At 40.0% G+C, this 21,020-nt stretch overlaps 1 protein-coding gene across 4 annotated transcripts in view; it reads right to left on the bottom strand.

The window, feature by feature from the left end:
* The window catches only part of Dnah14 (dynein axonemal heavy chain 14), a 226,721-nt gene that overhangs the window by 162,627 nt on the left and 43,074 nt on the right, over positions 1-21,020 (bottom strand). For all 4 annotated transcript variants that reach the window (XR_013043464.1, XM_042258740.2, XM_076548104.1 and 1 more), the window contains exons 12-20: positions 18,552-18,669; positions 17,939-18,215; positions 17,353-17,398; positions 17,165-17,262; positions 6,900-7,063; positions 5,856-6,200; positions 2,902-3,243; positions 1,727-2,096; positions 20-204 (exon numbers count right to left, since the gene is read on the bottom strand). Coding sequence is in view for 3 of the 4 variants with exons in the window: in XM_042258740.2 (XP_042114674.1) it covers positions 20-204; positions 1,727-2,096; positions 2,902-3,243; positions 5,856-6,200; positions 6,900-7,063; positions 17,165-17,262; positions 17,353-17,398; positions 17,939-18,215; positions 18,552-18,669 (1,945 nt within the window). In the remaining variant the exon portion in view is untranslated. The remainder of the gene's footprint in view (positions 1-19; positions 205-1,726; positions 2,097-2,901; positions 3,244-5,855; positions 6,201-6,899; positions 7,064-17,164; positions 17,263-17,352; positions 17,399-17,938; positions 18,216-18,551; positions 18,670-21,020) is intronic.

Below are 21,020 nucleotides of genomic sequence, written 5' to 3'. Positions count from 1 at the left end.
GTTGACTATTTTCATTTACCTTCAGAGCTAGAAGTTTCTCTACTGAGAGGTTTGGATCCAGAGACTTCCCGGTGCTCTCCCGTAGAGCCTCCCAGTGCCGTGGCTTGAGACAAGGGTTTCCCAAGGCTGTCAGGATCGGAAGCTCTTGCTTGAAGTCTAACACTGACTGCTTGAGGTGTGTTACCATATCATTTTTAGGTAAACCTGTGAATACCAGCAAATCGGTAGACTAGTAATATGTTCGTATCTTTTCAACCAAACTGAGAAAATGAGAACTTTTCTTTAAAATTTCCTAATCAATATAATGGTATTTTATCATTTGTTAATCTTTATTATAGAACAATGAAGCTTTACTGATGCTAAACATCCATACCATTGATTAAGGACTAAAATATAGGAAAATAATTATCAAGATAAATGACTGAATCCCAAGCCTAACAGACCCAAGCTGTCTCGGGAAATTTGATGCCTGAATGGCACCTGGCACAAAGCTTCCCAGTCTTCCTTCACTGACAAGATATACATATGTATACATATTATATGTAAATATATTTATATAATATATTATATAAGTATAAACATATCTCTATCTATCTATCTATCTATCTATCTATCTATCTATCTATCTATCTATCTATCTATCTATCTATCTGACATGTTAACATGGAAGAGGGCCTCCCTGCTAGACAAAGACCTATGGGCAACTTAGGGAATTCTGAGAGAGAAAGAATTAGTCTTCCCTGGGGATGAGCTCCCGAGTTGGTTAGATCATATCAAGTGCTCAGCCCTGAACTCATGTATATACAAGCAACACTAAACAGACTCCAGACTCAGCAGGTCGAATTTATACATGTAACAATAATCACCATTGAAAAAGAGGCCATAAAATTGAGAGGGATTTTTTTCTGGAACAGGCTCTTACGTAATTCAGGCTAGTCTTGAAGTTGTGAACCTCCTGCCTTAGCCTCCTAAGTGCTGGAATTGTAGGCATGTCCCACACCCCCACTGTGACAGTGATATTTATTATGTGATATATTATACACTTGTCCTTTTGCTCTTGTGCTGCTAGGGATTGAACACAAGGCTTCATCCTCCAAAGCACACACACTACCACGAAGCTACAGCCCTAGGTTGTAGAATTTAACAACAAGCAAACTAAAGCCTTTAGATGGTCCTTCTAGAGAAGGGTTCCTAGCTTGACGTGTATTGAGTGCAAGGGAGACTTAAAAAAGGCAAAGACAACCTTGTCCAGGTTAAACACAGAGAATGCTGTCAGAGTGCAGTGTGCATGCACAGGCAACATCTCAAAAGTGATAATGGTCAGCACAGGCAAATGTCACAGTTTCTTCAGCTGTTTTCTCTACTGCCCAAAGGATCCTATAAGTGTCATATAGAGAATTCAGGAAAAGATTCTGCAGGCAGGGTCTTGGCATAAAGACATCTCAAGCTCACAAACCCTGGGAGTCAAAACTGATTCTGAAATATCTGGAGTTCTACCCACGAAACCAACCTTTAAAGGAAAAGAAACTGTAATTACTTGTAGTTATCCCCCCCCCCCACCTACCCAAGGCTTTAAACTGTTTCTTGCTTTAGCAAATAGTTTCTACCTAAATTCCTTTAACGGTCTTTCTCTGCAGATATCCAATGAATGGTCAGCCCTTGAGAGAAGGCCAAAGACTCATGGTTCTGCCTTTGGTTTGTAGGAGCTTTGAGACGCACACGGTACCTTTTTCCAGGACAATGATTATATGCAGCCACTTGGACACATTGCTCTTCACTAAATCCATATCGATGCTCTGGAGAGTACAGCCCCTCCATTTCCAGAAAAGTATCCCCCATTCTTCTTGTGCCTCCCATAACAATTTCCTCAGCATCAGGTCACACTCAATGTCCGAGATCTCCGACAGCACGATCTGGGTCATCTCTTCCATGTTGAGAGAATGCATGTGGGACTGGGAATCATCGTAATATTCCTGGTAGCTTGAGTAGGTTTTCACTTTATGAGTCAAGTTGGAAGCCTCTGCTGAGAAAGTCTTGACCATGTCCTTGGCTTGTGGTACTGGAGTACTGGCGCACACCAGAGCAGGACTTCTTATCTAAAAGCAACAGGAAAAATGCTCATGGAGGCCAGACTGCTTAGAACACAGACATGGCTTACTGGCAACGTCTTTAGTGAAGAACCTACTTTTTGACATGACAAAGTGAATGAAACTGGAGTATTACCATTTGACCCAAAAGCCTAGAACACTTTTAGAGAAGCTTGGTTTTTGTTGCCTCCTTTTATGCAGTTGTTGAAGAACTTTGCTTCCCTGGTCCTTACACTCATTCATAGATAAAGAAAATGCTAAATTCCTGGTAGAGCTTACTCAAAAAGAGATCGAGTGATCTTACGTCTCATCCAACTTCACAAATCATCAAAATCCTGTTTGTGAATCCCAGAGGGTATTAGCTGCTTTTCTGTTGCTGTGATAAAACACCATGACCAAGGCAACTTATAGAAGAGTTTGGGATTTAAAAAAAAAAAAAATCCATCGCACCCGGGAAACAATGACTATGAATATCAGGCATGGCAGCCAGAACAGAAAGCTGAGAGCTTGCTCCCTCAAGCTCAGGCAGGAGGCAGAGGAGGCAACTGGAAGTATGAGAGGATTTTACCCTGAAAGCCTATCCGAATTGACATATATCTTCCAACAATGCCACACCTTCTCATCCTCCCCAAACAGTGCCACCAGCTGGGGACCAAGTGTTCAAATGGGGACATTTCTCATTCAAAGCACTACACAGGGTAAATACATTTGGATGAACTTATTTAGCTATGATTCTGCTGAAATGAATATCTACATGCACAGCATTCCACGAGACTAAGATAAGAATTTTAACAACAACATAAAAAGCACTTACTTTATCTTTTAGGTTACTGACATCCACTCGTAGACCAATAATGTACGATTCCAAACTGTTCCTGAATTTAGTTAGGGTGGCGTCTCTATTCATGGCAACCATCCTCAAAGCTGTCTTCAGATGATTAAACTTCATGAAAAGGATTCTGTAGATGGCAGTCTGCTCTTCAGAAATATCAATCTGGTAATGCCTCACAACAGAATACAGCTGACAAATTGTGGAGAAATCTTTTTCTAATTGAGATACATTTGAGGAAATGTCCTCCAAAAAATTAAAATGTTTCACAAATTCCTCTACTTCTATAGGTTCACAATCCAGTTGGTGCAGTGATGAATCTAAGATCTGAAATTATTAACACGCCAATGATAAGTATGCAATAATTTCACTATCTTAGAAAATATTGGTTTTAACTTGGAATTCTGACTTCTATAAATGTAATTTCAGAAACCAATAACACATAAACTGCACATAACTCTATGTGCTTGCTAAATGCTAGAACAGTGACATGATCAAATCCTTCTGCATTAGCAGAAAGTGCTTGGCCACAGTTCACATGTAAAATACATGTTATAACACACACAAAATACTCAGTGAATAACTTTAAATAATAAGTGTAATGTAGATTGCAAGAGCGAGGCTGGAATATGAGCAGAATCACAGTCATTCTGACTACCTATATTCCAGATTCTCCAGTACATGGTCCCAGTTTAGTGAGACACTGTCAGACAGGGAACTGAATCTCCAATTATTCTACGATCTCAAATTAGTCTAAGATCAGATATATGGTAAAGTTACAGAATTATGATTCAACCATCATCAGAGAAGCTTCTTCTTGTAATAGATGGCAATGAACACAGAGATCCACAGCTGGTCAAGGTGCAAAGAATAAGAAACTGGAATGTGTAGCCCTAAATGAGATACCCACACCCACTCCTCCCCTCCAAAGCTCAGGGACTTTTAGAAAAGAGGGGGCAGAGTTGGTGGATGACCTCACAGATGACCTTCCGGACACACAGGGACATTGCACTATGAATGTACAGTGACTGTAACTTCGCTCTCACAACCTGTGAAAGCTCAAGCCAGACAAAATTCCAGAATGGAGAGGGAAGATAAACATCAAGTCCACCCCAAGCTAGGGAGCTATTGGCATTTGACAGCTTCCAGGAGAGAGAATGAGTCAGTTTTCTTCAATGATTTGACCCCTGGTAACTCAACTGTACTCCAGAGCAGGCTCCAGAGCCAAGATTAGCTGGGCAACACAGATTGGGTTGGATGGGTTTGAGAGAGAAAGAGAGAGAGAGAGAGAGAGAGAGAGAGAGAGAGAGAGAGAGAGAGAGAGAGAGAGAGAGAGAACAGATTTGAGTAGGTAGAATGAGGGGGTGGATCCAGGAAGAATTAGGGAAGGAGATGAATATGGTCAAAATACATTGCCTGAAATTCTCAAAGAATTAATAAAATCTTATTTTTAAGTAATGAATAATTAATTATAAGTTAAAATGCAAGATGGCATGGGGAAACTCTTAGGAGGGTAACTCTGTGAATACATTCCACTGCCCAACTTCCCATGACAGACATGTTGCCTTCTTCCGCCCTGCTGCCTAGAAGAGGGATGTGATGTTAGAGGTGCTTAGGAGAAGGCACAGTGAGCCCAGGCAGCCAGTTCTCAATGACTATGTGGAGTTTTGCAGTAACCCTACGTTCTCTCTGTACTACTATTACCTGACGGAGAAATTAGTTCTAACTTGTGCAAGTCCCAGTTCATTTCTTTCGGTGGTGGTGGTGGGTCATATGTAACAGAGTCTAGCTAAATTAACATTCGCCTGAAATATCCTGCCTGTCAACCCAGCGCTCCCACACCACGGGTGCTTCTCCTTTAGTAATTAACATTTTTCTTGAAAATTATTCTGGGCCCACTCAGGCTCTATTAGATAACTTCTGATAAGATTCTATGCTACATTAGACTCTGTATGTACAAGAATGATGCTATCTTCTCAGCATTATATTGCAGAGGCAGTCAGTGGCCAGCATTAACTTTAGGTTTAAGAAGTATTGGTGGTCTGGCTAAATTAAGGAAAAATGATAGCTGTTATCATAAATTCTAGTCTTTAAGCAGGTCTAGGGTATTACTGAGGATGTTGGTATAGACAATGGCTAGTATACTAGGATACATATTTGTCCTAGAAACTTAAATTTAGGGTGCCTCCAGATGTTTACATACTCACAGTTTTTCACAGAAGCTTCAAGTGACCGTGGTCTTAGAAATTTGCCCCATAAGAGAACTACCCCCCAAAGAGCCCTATACACACTGAAAATCCGTCAGCTGTCCAGGATTATTACAGCCCTCCACAGCATGGTAGGTCTTATGTGCTAACCGAGGGGATGATGCACAAACACACATCTAAAATAATACCAGATAGTGATGCAAAACAGAAGATGGAAAGTGACATTGGATGCAAATTTCAATGTGATCACAGTTCTCAAGTGAGTGCTGGCGAGATTGCTGGGTTGGGTAAAGCACTCGTTATGGTCTGTGAGGACTCAAGTTTGGATCTTCATAAATTACACAAAACCAGGCACAGTAGCATGCATGTCTGTAATCCCTGGGCTCCTAGTGCCAGATCAAGTGGAGACAGAAGGATTCTCAGAAGCCCAAGGGCCTCTAGTCTGCTTTATGCTATACAAACAAGAGACATGATTTCAAACAAAGAGGAAGACAAACTAACGCCTGAAGTTGTCCTCTGACCTCCAAATGCATGCCATAACACACATGCAGGTCACATTCACATATGTGAATGCACGCACACAAAGATGAAGGTTAAAAAGAAAAGCAAATATAGTCACACCACTTTTGGAACTTCTGAGGATAATACTTCTGTGTATTTTTGATTGTGTATCTTACAGTTATAATCTAATCCAAAATCTTCTTATGAAAAAGGAAAGGCTTAAAGACTTACTTCCAATAGATTTGTACTTTTTTCCTCAATTGCATAACGTAACAGGTCGTAGCTCATCTCTATGATGACATCAACATACGGTAAGCATGTTAATTGATAATCCAAACTTTTCACGCAAAAAATTCCAAGGCGCATTTCAATAGTCATAGTCACAATCTGCTTTAGGTAGCTTCTGAATTTGTGTATTATAGCTTTAAACTCTGTTGACGTTAAGATCCCCATATACGGCAGTTTCAGACTCATGACTTTAGCCTTTTCTACCATGTAACAATACTTTAGAAACCTGCAGCTGTAATCGCTAACCAGGCCCATTGAATTACCAATAATCGTCAGCAGACTCACAATCTATGAATGAAATTGATACAATAGTCAGAACGCTCAATCTGTGAATGAAAATGATACAATAGTCAGAACACTCAACCTGTGGATGAAAATGATACAATAGTGAACACACTCAATCTGGGAATGAAAATGTTACTCAAAACTTTTATCATAGGTGTGGAAATGTATAGCCTACTCAGATATTTAACTTTGTAAGCAAGGTGTTAATTAAACTATGTATTACAGAGACCAGCTATCTATTTCACTGCTTGTCACCAGATTTTTAAGTGTCTGCTCTTAAAAATAGCCCCAGAGAAAGCCAGTCCTATGTATTTATGACTTCACCTAGTTCTTAAGACATAGTTGTTTTGGACAGGACAGAATCCAGACACAAGTTGCTGAGATAATTACATTCTATTATCAATTTGGACAAAAAAAAATACAGTTAGGTGGTAAGGGAAGGGCTGGGGAATGGCGAGCCAATGTTACCAAAGAACTGTAGGGAAGAAAACTCATGTCTATAGTGGAAGTCTGAACAACTGGTAAGTAGAGATCAGAGACCACAGGGAAAACAAGTCTAGGGCCACACCGGGATGATTATTCCTTTGCCATGAACTAGGATGTTCTGAAGTTTTCCATACATCCTATTCATATAATAATTTCAATGGGGTTCTGCTCCCTTACCAACCACTTTTAACACATATTATCTCGAAACTTACTTACTTTGTTTTGGTAGTCAGCATCTGTTTCAAAGAGGATATAGAAATCTGGCCATCGGGTCTGCTTCTTATATTTGATTACACCTCCCGTCTCAGATAAATCCGGAACTGAAACCAACTCAGTAAGGGCAGACAGGCGAGGGTCTCGGTGAAAAGGAGTGATTGTGGCTGGAACACAGCATTGAATAGTTAGGATTTCTAGAAGGCTCTCAGAAGCAACATTTAAAAAATTAGCCACAACATCTAGTCCTGTTAAAAACTGACAGAGTGACTTAATGAGCAGACACTATTCTGTGTTGATGGAGGGATTCACAGACATGCGCAAGGTTTGCACTTAACATTATCCATACAAGGGACTGCCACAGACGGTGAGCTGTGGGGGAAGCAGCCATGCTGAAAACAGAGAACCTGAGAATGTTATCTTCTGTGCGGAGGAAAGTGTCGTACCACTGTGAGCACACAAGCACACAACAAGGGTGCTACTGGGGAGGAGTGGACAGTTTACCCCCAACTTCCCTTCACCCCCAACAAAGAGAGGAAACTTGGACCTATCTTTACAGGTTACTCAAATCAATTCAAAATGAAGCCTCCATCTAAACATAGAGTACAAACGGATGGACTCCTAGAGGAAGATAGCGTGACCCCGAATTAAGGGAGTTCTAGACACAAAACCAAAAGCATGCGGCATGGTAGAAATAAATTTATGCAGTTTATAAAATCTGGTAGCTTATCTCTATTAAAGAAAGTGAGAGGTGATACAGGCCCGGTGGTACCCGGCGGAGACATACAGGCCCGGTGGCGGCCCGCAGAGGTGGATGGGCCCAGCAGCAGTGACAAGCAGAGGTAGGTGGGCCCGCGGTGGCAGCTGGCAGAGATATACAGGCCCGTTGGCGGCCCGCAGAGGCAGACAGACCCAGTGGCAGCTGACAGGGACATACAGGCCCGGCGGTTGAGACAAGTGGACGCAGGTGGGCCTGTGGCGGCGGGCCGCTGGGGTGGACAGGCCCGGGGACGGAGAGGGGCGGACACAGCTTGGAGCAGGGACGCCCCTGGCCCCAACACCTGGGGAAGAGGCTATCTCCGTGGGTCGGAACCAGGGCGAGTCTGGGCACTCTGTCTGGGGACAACCCAGGGCCCAACTGCTGATCCTGTGAAACCCAACAACTTGGAGGTGTTGGTGAGACTACCCTGCTCAGCTGAAACCCATCTGGGAGAGGATTCAGATGCCTACAGTTTGAAGTTTGAAGAAACAAGATCAGCTGAGGAGTTGACAAATGAACAAAACGTGACCTGGGAACACAGAAGAAGGCGCTACCCAGCCACTAAACCAGATCACCAGAATCATAAGTATATAATTCATCGACTGAAATCAGCTGCCCCTGAAGAAACAGCCCAATAGCACCAATTTAACCAAGAACCCCTACTAAACCAAGACTAAAAATTAGAACAAGAGAGGCACTCTCAGACACAGACACCACCTGCACCGCACAGAGGAAAAGATGAGTAGACGCCAGCGCAAAAATACAGGCAACAACATAAAGACCTATATGGCAACATCAGAACTTAGTGATTCTACACCTGCAAGACCTAAACATACCATGACAGAAGAAACAGAAGAGATCAACCCTAAAAATGACTTTAAGAAGATGATAGAGGCCCTTAAAGAAGAAATAAAACATTCCCTCAATGAGGAAATAAAAACTTTCCTTAAAGAGAAAATGAAAAACTACCTTAAAGAGGAAATAAAAACTTTCCTTAAAGAGGAAATGAAAAACTCTCTTAAAGAGGAAATAAAAACTTCCCTTAAAGAGGAAATGAAAAACTCCATTAAAGAGGAAATAAAAAACTCCCTTAAAGAAATGGAAGAAAAAAACGAACAAAAAATGGGAAGAAATCAAATCAAGCCAAGAAAAAGCAATTAAACAGATGAAAGAAACATTCCAAGATCTGAAAAATGAATTTGAGACAATAAAGAAAACACATGCTGAGGGAATGCTGGAAATAGAAATCCTGACTAAACGAACAGGAACTACAGAAACAAGCGTAACCAACCGATTGCAAGAGATGGAACAGAGAATCTCTAATACTGAAGACATGATAGAGAAAATAGATTCGTCAGTCAAAGAAAACACTAAAGACAAAAAAGTCGTAACACAAAACGTCCAGGAAATTTGGGACACCATGAAAAGACCAAACCTAAGAATAATAGGGATAGAAGAAGGAGAAGAATACCAACTCAAAGGCACAGAAAATATATTCAACAAAATCATAGAAGAAAACTTTCCTAACCTAAAGAAAGAAATACCTATGAAGATACAAGAAGCTTACAGAACACCGAATAGGCTGGATCCAAAAAAAAAAGTCCCCTCGCCACATAATAATCAAAACACTAAACACACAGAACAAAGAAAAAATATTAAGAGCCGCAAAAGAAAAAGACCAAGTAACATATAAAGGTAAACCCATCAGAATAACACCAGACTGCTCAATAGAGACTATGAAAGCTAGAAGATCATGGACAGATCTCATGCAGACACTAAGAGACCACGGATGCCAACCCAGACTATTATACCCAGCAAAACTCTTAATTACCATAGGCGGAGTAAACAAAATATTCCAGGATAAAACCAGATTTAATCAATACCTGTCTACAAACCCAGCCCTACAGAAAGCACTAGAAGGGAAAATTCAACCCAAAGAAGCTAAACACATCCATGAAAAATCAAGCAATAGATAATCCCACACCAACATACACCACAGAAGGACAACACAACACAACCACAAAAAATAACAGGAATTAACAATCACTGGTCATTAATATCCATCAATATCAATAGTCTCAACTCACCTATAAAAAGACATAGGCTAACAGAATGGATAAGAAAACAGAACCCATCCATCTGCTGCATACAAAAAACACACCTTAACTTCAAAGATAGACACTACCTCCGAGTAAAGGGCTGGGAAAAGGCTTTCCAAGCAAATGGACCTAAGAAACAAGCTGGTGTAGCTATCCTAATATCTAGAGAAAAAGGATGTTTCAAAAGAGAAGAAGTCTTGTGGCAATGCCTCAGTGGTCCAGGTAACTACCAGAACTCGGAAATCCGCAACGGAGACTAAGGCAGCAGAGATCTAGAGTGGAGTGCTGAGTTCTGGCAAACAGCTGCATCTTTCTTCCAGTAAGTACCTGAACAGGGCTGATGTGAATTATGTACAGTCCAGATTTTAAGAATCATACTCTTTCAGGGATCTCCACAAACTAGTGGGTGTCCTCCCTCACTGCCCCTGTGAGACAGTCTCTGTACGGAAGAGGCCTCACGTGACTTTGTCTCTGGTGTTCCTTTGGGGACATCTGTGTGAGAAACTGTATGCTCCAGAACCAGCTCTCGTGTCCTTTGGCCAATGCTGGAGTGTGAAATAGTCCAACGTGGGAAACAAAAGATGATCCCAATCGGGAATCGTGACTTTTTTTTTTTTTTTTTTTTTGGATGATGGTCATGTTCTGTTTTGAAATAACCTCTGTGTATTTCATTTATTTTCTTTTACCTGGCGATCTCTGAGCAGGCTTCAGATTTTGACAGTTGATGAAAGATACGACAAGCATTAATGTGTGGGTGAAAAGCTTGGTGAAATTCTGAGTGAAGTTTTAGTTCAAGTTGGTTGAACTTGGGATTGACTGGGAGGCCAAAGATTTAAAAAGCAGAAGATTCTCTCAAGACACACGTTGTGTGATAATAGTGTGTTTTGTGTGTGTGAATGAGAATTTGTAAATATTGAATTCTAGGCTTCGACAATCATTGTCAGTGCAGATCAAGCTGCAAGTATTTTTTCAAATATCTTAAGTTATATTTTCTTTTTCAGAGCTGCTTCTTATTTGGGCTACTTTTTTTAAATTGAGGCATAATTCATAAAAGGGTATATTGTTTTGATGAGACTTTTTACAACTGTGGCTGGACGTCTTTCTTTAGTCTTCCAAGAAGGGCCATTTTACTTTTTTAGAGTTACTTTTTAAAGTCATGAGGTCAACAACTTGGACTACTATTCATGTAAGTGCTAATGCAAATTAAAGCCCAAGTTGACCTCCAGTAGCAGTTCATTCTATGTTGACAGTGAGAGAACACTTTGCCTGTTAGGACATTGTTACTCGTGGACTGAAATGCTGAAGAAACTCCTCCCCCTATTTTGTTTTTTGCAAAAATCAAGGTATATTCTAGGGTTTCCTGGTTGACCTCAACAGATAAACTGAGATGATAGTCTTAGTTCAGAAATGATCTGAATGTAGATTTACAGTCTACGTGTACAGCTGGCTAAGTGAGATCGCTTTCACAGTTCTGCATGAATCCCATCGGCTCCCCATTAGTCACTGAACTCTTAAAACTGGTATTGTAACATTATCACAATGTTTTGCGCCAATTTTATAAACTTTACAGTGCAATATGTGTTCCTTTTCTGAGGCAAACCAAAGGTATATTTCTCAAGGTTCTGCTGCTAACAGCAGCGTTGATGGAGGATTTTTTATACATTTGTAATAGATAGAAATAAACCAGAAAGAAAGAAGAAAAAAAAGTGGTGGAGGAAAAGGTGAACACTGCAAGAATACTCAAAAGGGCTGAAAGTTGCAAACACCAAGATTGGCTTTGCATAGTAAATGGAATAGAACAGCTCTGAACTATAGCTTACTTTTCCTGGTTTGGTCTGACAGAATGATTGAATGCTTTTGTACAAAAATCAGAGCCTTAAAAACAAGGATTTGGTGAGATTGTAAAATGGTGTGCCACTTTGGCAAAACAGTTTGGTGGTTGGTCAAAATGCAAAACATTGTTACTCTGTTACTCAACAATTCTACCCTTAGGAATAAATCCTCAAACTACTGAAAATGTGCACCTATGAAACATGTACATGAAGGTTTACAGCAGTGTGTTGCTAATAGTAAAAAAGTTAAAACAACTCAAATAGCTATCAAATACTGGAGAGAAATAAAATGTGGCTTATTCATACAATAGAATATTATTAAGACATAAAAATGAATGAGAAACTGACAGATTAGATGACTTTGGTGAACCTTCATAATTTCATTTGTAGATCTTTCCATTTCTAATTTATAAATACATTTGGGGTTATAAATTATAAATGTACTGCCTCCTGTCAACATTGTATACTTCTATTTGATGATTTCTGTGTCAAACATTATATGGAAATGTTTCCAAGTATTTTCTGTATTAACTGTGAATGAATAGAACAAAATAAATTGCCTGTGATGGAAAAATAAATAAATAAATAAAATAACAAAAAAAAAAGAAAGAAAGAAAGTGAGAGGTTAAGGCAAAGGGAGGAAAATGCTTGCAAATCTTACAGCTGCTAACAGATTTGACCTAACACACTTAAAAGATCTTTCATACACAGCAGCAGGTAAACATTTGACCAAACATACAGATGGATAACTGGGGTAAGGAAATATGAATCATATATCAATTCCTAGTGAAACAGAAATCACCAAAGTGTGATATTACTATACTACCTCCCTATTGAAATGGATAAAGGGACCTTTTATTCTTTGTTTTTTTTTCTCTTTTTTAAATTTTTTCAATTCATTTTACATACCAACCACGCATACCAACTACAGTTACCACTCCCCGACCTCCTTCCGCTACCCCCCCCCACCTCCTCCAACCTACCCCCATCCACTCCTCAGAAAGGGTAAGGCCTCCCATGGGGAGTCAACAAGGCCTGGCAAGTTCAGGAGCAAGCATCCCCTCCACCTCCCCACCCCCCCAGTGCATCAAGGCTGAGAGAGGCATCCCACCATATGGAATGGGCTTCAAAAAGCCAGCTCATGTACCAGGGATAGATCCTGGTCCCACAAACAGGCCAGGCTACAAAACTGTTGCCCACATGCAGAGGTCCTAGTTTGGTCCCGTCATGGCTCCCCAGTTGTTGGTCTAGTGTCCCTGAGCTTCCACAAGTTCGGGTCATCTGTCTTTGTGGGGTTCCCTGTAGTGATCTTGATACCCCCTTGCTCCTATAATCCTTCTCCCTTTTCTTCATCTGGTAGCTCAGCCTGGTGCTTGGTTGTGGATCTCTGTAAATGCTTCCATCAGTTACTGGATGAAGGTTCTATGATGATAGTTAGGGTGGTCATCAATCTGAATATAGGGGAAGGCCAGTTCAGGCACCTTCTCCACTATTGCTTGGGGTCTTAGCTGGGGTCACTCTTGTGGATTCCTGGGAATTCCCCTAGCATCAGGTTTCTCCCTAGTCCCATAATGGCTCCCTCTATTGAATTTTCTCTTTCATTGCTCTCCCACTCCATCCCTCCCCCAACTCGGCCATCCCATTCCCTCATGTTCTCATCCCCCATCCCCTCCCCTTTACTACCCATTTACCCAGAAGATATCATCTCTTTTCCCTTTCCAAGGAGATCTATGCATCCCTCTTAGGGTCCTCCTTGTTACCTAAATTCTCTGGAGCTGTGGATTGTGTTCTGATTATCCTTTGCTTTACATCCAATATCCACTTATGAGTGAGTACATACCATATCTTTCTGGGTCTGGGTGACTTCACTCAGGATAATTTTTTCTTTTTCTTTCTTTTTTTTAGGATTTTTTTTTCTAGTTCCACCCATTTGCCTATAAATTTCATGATGTCATTGTTTTTTACAGCTGAGTAATACTCCACTGTGTAAATGTGCCACGTTTTCTTTATCCATTCTTCAGCTGAGGAGCATCTAGGTTGTTTCCAGGTTCTGGCTATTATGAATAATGCTGCTATGAACATAGCTGAGCACGTGTCCTTGCAATATGATTGAGCATCCCTTGGGTGTATGCCCAAGAGTGGTATTGCTGGGTCTTGAGGTAGATTGATGCACAGTTTTCTGAGAAACTGCCATACTGATTTTTCAAAGTGGCTGTACAAATTCGCACTCCCACCAGCATCGGAGGAGTGTTCCCCTTACTCCATCCACATCCTCTCCAACATAGGCTGTCATCTGTGTTTTTGATCTTGGCCATTCTGACAGGTATAAGATGGTATCTCGGAGTCATTTTGATTTGCATTTCCCTGATGACTAAGGATATTGAGCAATTCCTTAAATGTCTTTCGGTCATTTGAGATTCTTCTGTTGAGAATTCTCTGTTTAGATCTGTACCCCATTTTTTAATTGGATTATTTGGTATTTTGATGTCTGGTTTCTTGAGTTCTTTATATATTTTGGAGGATCAGTCCTCTGTCAGATGTGGGATTGGTGAAGATCTTTTCCCATTCTGTAGGCTATTGTTTTGTCTTATTTATGGTGTCCTTTGCCTTACAGAAGCTTTTCAGTTTCAGGAGGTCCCATTTATTAATTGTTGTTCTCAGTGTCTGCTACTGGTGTTATATTTGGGAAGTGGTCTCCTGTACCAATGTGTTCAAGGCTACCTCACACTTTTTCTTCTATCAGGTTCAGTGTAACTGGATTTATGTTGAGGTCTTTGATCCACCTAGACTTGAATTTTGTGCATGGCGATAGGGATGGATTTGTTTGCAATCTTCTACATGTTGACATCCAATTTATGCCAGGGTCATTTGTTGAAGATGCTTTCTTTTTTCCATTGTACAATCTTGGCTTCTTTGTCAAAAATCACATTTTCATAGATGTGTGGATTAATGTCAGGGTTTTCAAGTTGATTCCATTGGTCCATGTGTCTGTTTTTATGCCACTACCAAGTTGTTTTTATGACTATGGCTCTATAATAGAGCTTGAAGTCAGGGACTGTGATACCTCTGGAAGTTACTTTATTGTACAGGATTGTTTCAGCTATCCTGGGTTTTTTGTTTTTTCATATGAAGTTGAGTATTGTTCTTTCAAGGTCTGTGAAGAGCTGTTTTGGGATTTTGATGGGGATTGCATTGAATCCATAAATTGCTTTTGGTAAGATTGCCATTTTTATTTATGTTTATCCTACCTATCCAAGAGCATTAAGAGAGTTTTCCATTTTCTTCTATCTTCAGTTTCTTTCTTCAAAGACTTAAAGTTCTTGTCATACAGGTCTTTCACTTGTTTGGTTAGAGTTACCTCAAGATATTTTTTATTATTTATGGCTATTGTAAAGTGTGCTGTTTCTCTGATTTTTTTTTCTTGGCCCATTTATCATTTGTATATAGGAGGGCTACTGATTTTTTTTTTTTGAGTTAATCTTGTATCCTGCCACATTACTGAAGATGTTTATCAGCTGTAGGAGTTTCCTGGTAGAATTTTTGGGGTTACTTAAGTATACTATCATATCATCTGCAAATATTGAAAGTTTGACTTCTTCCTTTCCAATTTGTATCCCCTTGATCTTCTTTTGCTGTCTTACTGCTCTAGCTAGAACTTCGAGTACTATATTGAATAGGTATGGAGAGAGTGGACAGCCTTGTCTTGTTCTTGATTTTAGTGGAATCTCTTTGAGTTTCTCTCCATTTAATTTGATGTTGGCTGTCAGTTTGCTGTAAATTACCTTTATTATGTTTAGGTATGTTCCTTGTATCCCAAATCTCTGCAAGACCTGATAAAGGAACTTTTTCAAGGCTGGCTTCATGCACTACATATAGGAATATAAAGTAATCCTGCTAAACTGAAAACATAATCTAAGAATTCAAATACAATTAAACATATAGCACAGATGTGTAAACAGAAGAGAGGGATAACTATTCCTTATAGAAGAATCCTGAGTGACCAATGTGTGAGGAATTAGAGGAACAGGAACTCCTCTTAGGAAGTCACAGTTGACTAGTGCAGGACTTTTCACTGAGAAATCCTAAAATTAATGGGTGCATTTATTTATTTATTTATTTATTTATTTATTTATTTATTTATTTAGCAGAAACATGATATTTGTATTATCTTACGACTTTCCCCAGGTCCATCTTAGCCAAGTGCTCATGATTAGCTTACTAGTAACAAGATGCTCAACCTCTTGGGCTACTGACCTACATATGAAAGGCATACAAGAATGCTCTACTATGCTTGTGACTTTCATAGAAGCCTCAAATTATTTTATAATGAAAATTTCAAAAGAATCAAATGACAAAAACATTTTATATTGAGGAAAAAAGACATGGAAGTGGTCAGATGTTTTAACCCAAGAAACAATGACCTAAAAATAAAAGAAGGAAAGAAAATCTAAATGGCAAAAGGAATCTATATATAGAAAGACTGACAGAGGATCTACTTCTTCATAATTAATCTCCCTACCTTAAGTTTAAGGAACATTAGTACAGAATGATACATGTCTATAATTTCTATAGAGAAGTATAGAGAATTCCAGGTGATAAATTACTGGGTGAAATAAATGTGTAGTGCTAAAAGCTAGAAGGCAGTGGGCAGATCTATAGGTGCCTGAACTTAGCAAACTATGTCTATGACAAATGAGTTGATACGCTATTAGTTTAACTTTTTTCCTTAAAACTTATTGTGAGAAATTAACAAATTCTTTGGCCAAGGAAGTCACTGCCATGTAATCTCAAATTATATACATATAGCTGAAAATAATCATTTAAATGTTATTCAAGGTGAAAACAAGATCTATGTAATGCTATGAAATAAAATTCAAATAACTCAAGCCTCAAATTGCTTGCCCAATTCTTGTCTGTTATGCATTCTTTATATGCATGCAGGCTAATCTTGGTTGTCAATTTGACTATGTCTATAATCGATAATCTACTAAAACCCGAACAGCTAAACACATCTGTGAGGGATTTCCTTGATTGGATTATTTGAGATGGGAAGACCCACCCTAAATCTGGGTCACCCCTCCTAGTGGCGGCCCACATAAAAGGACATGAAAGAAGGAAGCTTTTGTTTTTTGCCTGCTTGCTGTCACTGTCGCTGGCAAGTTCATCTATCCTGTTCCTGAGGCATTCCTTCTCTGGTATTAGAACCTACTTCTTTGAAGACCAGCAGCTCTCTAGGACTTCCCTGGGACTCCAGCAACCAACTGGGGCTGCTGGGACATCCAGTCTCATGGACTGAACAACTACCACTGGGAGACATATATGTACACATACACAAACTCATTCTATCAGTTCTGTTCCTTTAGAAATCTCTGAGTAACACCATATGTATACACACACACACACACACACACACACACACACACACACACACACACCTTGAAGTAATTCCAAATTAACATTGCTTGATCCTAAACACTGGAATTCATGGTCTCTTATTTATCATTGACTAAGAGCATCAGATAACAATCCATTTAAAAAGGATTATCAAAGAAGCCACTAAGCCTTTCAAATACTTACTTATATATTTTTCTATAGTTGCTAACACATTTTGGAATTGTGTTGAAAAGTCCAGTCTGTTGGGTTGTATAAAGAGGTTTGTTGGGAATTCAGAAAATCTGAGAGAAAACAATAAAAAAAAAAAGTATATTCAAGGGAATACCGTACCCAACAAAATATAGCTACTTACAAAAAAGTCTCATACTTACTTATTATAGATGTGCCCTTGCTCAGACTCAAGCAGGAGTCCTGTGTCTATTAGAATTCATTGAGAGAAAGAGAAAGTAAAAATTGATTAACATTTTAAAATGCTAGATAACAACTTAATATATATTAGTATTTTCTAAATATCCTGAGAGTCAACTATAGAGACTGGCTGAAAGGGGTATACCATCAGTGGACCCCAACTCTGATACCAAGAAAGGAAGTCTCAGATAGAGCCGCAGATCTTTTTTTCCCCCCTGCAGATCTGGGAGATAAATCAGGGCCTCACACATGCTAGGCAAACACTCTACCACTGAGTGGCACCCCTGCTCAAGAATCTGTACTTTTAGCAGCCAGTCCAGGTGAGCTCATCCTGACAAAGAGGGTCCAGAAGTCCCTGGGTGAGAGATCCTTCATGATTCAAGGTAAAAAATGATATTATCACTCACATGTGCCACAGGTTATGATTCATGTTCTATCCCTTCTTGCCTTTGCAAGTATGAACATCACACTAGACAAACTAATAAGGTGTAAATTATTTTTTTTTTCACTTATTCTTTCCAGCTGCCAGTATGCTTCTTTTTGTTTTACCTGAAAGGATGCGTCTGAGGAGGGTACCAAACTTGCTCGGTTGATTGTACCTCGTGAGCAGGTCTTCACTTGGGTTTCTCACAAACCTTCTGCTTTCAGACAGATCATCATCATCACATGACAGAGTTTCGTCAAGGCTCTGTTTAGATTTCGGTCCCTTCTCTTCAGTCTCCTCTGCAGACTCATCCGAAGTGAGAGTTTTCATATATAGGTTTACTTCAAATATTGGTGCATATGTTTTTCTGAAATCCATCTCCACTTTCCCTCTATTTAAAATCTAATTTAGCAAATATGCCCACAAGACAAGAACAAAATAAAGTAGGACATTTGTGATAATAAAACTTAAATAGTGTTATAAATTATATTTACATCTTAAAAAGCAAATAAATAAAATATGAATTAATTTCAGTGGAAAATTTGAGACAGGCATTATTACAGCTTTTTACAATGAGAGGAAAAGGCATATATATATGTGTGTGTGCGTGCGTGCGTGCGTGCGTGCGTGCGTGTGTGTGTGTGTGTGTGTGTGAAACAATCATTGAATTTTTAATTCTGATATTTGCTATCTATCTTATATCAAAATTTGTTTTAATGTTTCTAAGGTGCATCTTACCACATCAATATCAGTGTCTGGCTTGGGTTCTGAATTTTGAACAGGAGGAGGAGGTACATTTGAATTAACGAATTCTTCATCATCATTAGATATCTTTCTAGAAAAGATCTTCCTTGCTCTAGATTAAGAAATGGGAGGGGGATTTATTTTTGAAATCACATATTTTAATGTTTAATATGAGAATATGTAAACTTAGCAAGCAGAAAGGAGGAAACAGAAAGAGAAAGAAGAAGTGAGAAGGTTGGCGATGTGGGAAAGGGCTGGAATGACGGTGATCCACTCCTTTGCCTGGCAAGCGTGAAGCCCTGAGTGTGAATCGCCAGAACCCACATAAGAAGCCGGCCATGGGTGCAACACATCTGTACTCCCAGTGGTGGTAATACAGGAGGGAGAAACAGACAGACAGACAGACCCCTGGACACTTGCAGGCTAACTAGCCAGACCTACATGGTAGGATTCCAGGCCAATACAAGACTCTGTCTCACACAAAAAGGTGGAAGGTGCCTGCAGACAAACATTCCAGGCTGTCCTCTGACCTCCACATGTTGGTGCCATGCACATGTACATCACCGCACCCACGCATGCACACACGCACGCACATCCACACCCAAACATACAGATAAATAGGGTAAGAAAACTGTTTGGCTGGACCTTTATTCAAAGAGGTACAAGTTGATAATAAGCATCAGGAAAGGTGATTAAAATCACTAGTAGTTAGGAAAACAAATCGAAATCGTAAGAGTTGACCTTATACTCACTGGACTGGTTTTGTGGGCTGCAAGAATATATCACAGAGATTCAGCTGTGTATTAAAGCTGAACTTTGACCGGCCAAGGGTCTGTCAAAAGGCAAAGCCATTTATTATGAATATTTGATGTTACCCAGCCTTTAATATTTCAGCTGTCTAACTGCCCTGCTGAGCTTAGGAGACAAGCTGGTGGGAGATGCCTAGCTTTGTTTCCTGTGCTAATGAAGCTCAGACCATCCCCTGGCCTTGAGGAGGCCTTGTGGTTCTCCAGAGCACTTTGAGAACAAAAGAGGTTTTTAAACATCAAGGTGAGAGATAAAACAACATTCCTGAGGAGACTGGGAACCACGTGCCCAGGGAAAGAAAAGGCAGGTGTTTTCTGTAGACAGGGAGAGAACAGCAGGGAGAAGAGAAACGAGAATGGAAGAACTAGACCTGTTAAGAACTTGAGAGGAACAAACTGAGATGGGGAAGAACTAGATTGAAGGGCTAGAAGAGAGGACTAGAGGAATGAGATGGAAAATGAGGAAGAGCCAGATGGGGAAGTACTAGCTGGGTAAGAACAAGATGAAAAGGACCTAGATGAGGCAGAATTAAGATGAGAGAATTAAGATAGAACTTAGAGGGAGTGATAGGTAAGTATAGAGAGAAATCAGGCAAGAAAGGAGCTAGACACGAGAACAGAACTGAAGCTGTGTATAAAGGATGTTATGCCAGAGGAATTAAAGCAAGTGGACTATAGAGCTCGGTGTGCTGAGATTCTATTTCCTGAAAATAGTCCTCGCCGTTAGTAGTTCTCTCTCCTGGGCCCCTGGGATGTATAATATTGAGGCTGGACCCACTAATATTATACCAGAGACTGGATCCATGTTGGTGAAAACATTAGAACCTAGGACATTCCTGCTCCAGACTAGACTGATGCAGACATTGTTGTGAGAAACTGTAGCGATGTTTCTATAGGATATATAGGATCCAGAAATTGTAAGTATACACATCAAGGAACTGAAATGAGGTGCTCATTCAGATGTTCAGGTGTGCACAGCTACATTCTAATCATAGTCCACAGGGGAGAAATCTAACAGATCAGTGGAGAAGTGCAAGGTGCTGCCCACAGATAACAGCATTATTTAGTCTTGAAAGGGAATTAAATGCTGATACATGCTTCAACATGGATGGGCCTTAAAGATAGTACTATAAGGCCGGGCGGTGGTGGCGCACGCCTCTAATCCCAGCACTCGGGAGGCAGAGCCAGGTGGATCTCTGTGAGTTCGAGGCCAGCCTGGGTTACCAAGTAAGTCCCAGGAAAGGCGCAAAGCTACACAGAGAAACCCTGTCTCCAAAAACCGAAAAAAAAAAAAAAAAAAAAAGATAGTGCAATAGTTATGATTACAGATATGCAAGGTTCCTGGAATGAATAAATTCTTAGAAAGGTGCCATGCTAGAATGGGAGGGGGGCTAATGTGGAGTTTTTGTAGAAGGTTCTCGAAGTGGATGGTGGTGGCTGTACAACACTGTGAAAGCATGTGACGACACGGAACAGCACATTTCAGATGACATCTTCCATGTTATAAAGATTTCAACCTCATAAAAAATGATCCTCACTTTAGCAGGAAGAGAAACAAAACAGAAAACAACCCAGCATTTAGTTTTCCATCCTCTCCTAGTTCAGACTTGAGTATATCATAGGGAATGTCCATCAGCAAGGGGCTGCACGCTGAACC

This window comes from Peromyscus maniculatus, chromosome 11 (assembly GCF_049852395.1).
Source record: "Peromyscus maniculatus bairdii isolate BWxNUB_F1_BW_parent chromosome 11, HU_Pman_BW_mat_3.1, whole genome shotgun sequence".
In the NCBI taxonomy this organism is placed as follows: domain Eukaryota; kingdom Metazoa; phylum Chordata; class Mammalia; order Rodentia; family Cricetidae; genus Peromyscus; species Peromyscus maniculatus.
This window is presented reverse-complemented; position numbering and strand designations above follow the sequence as displayed.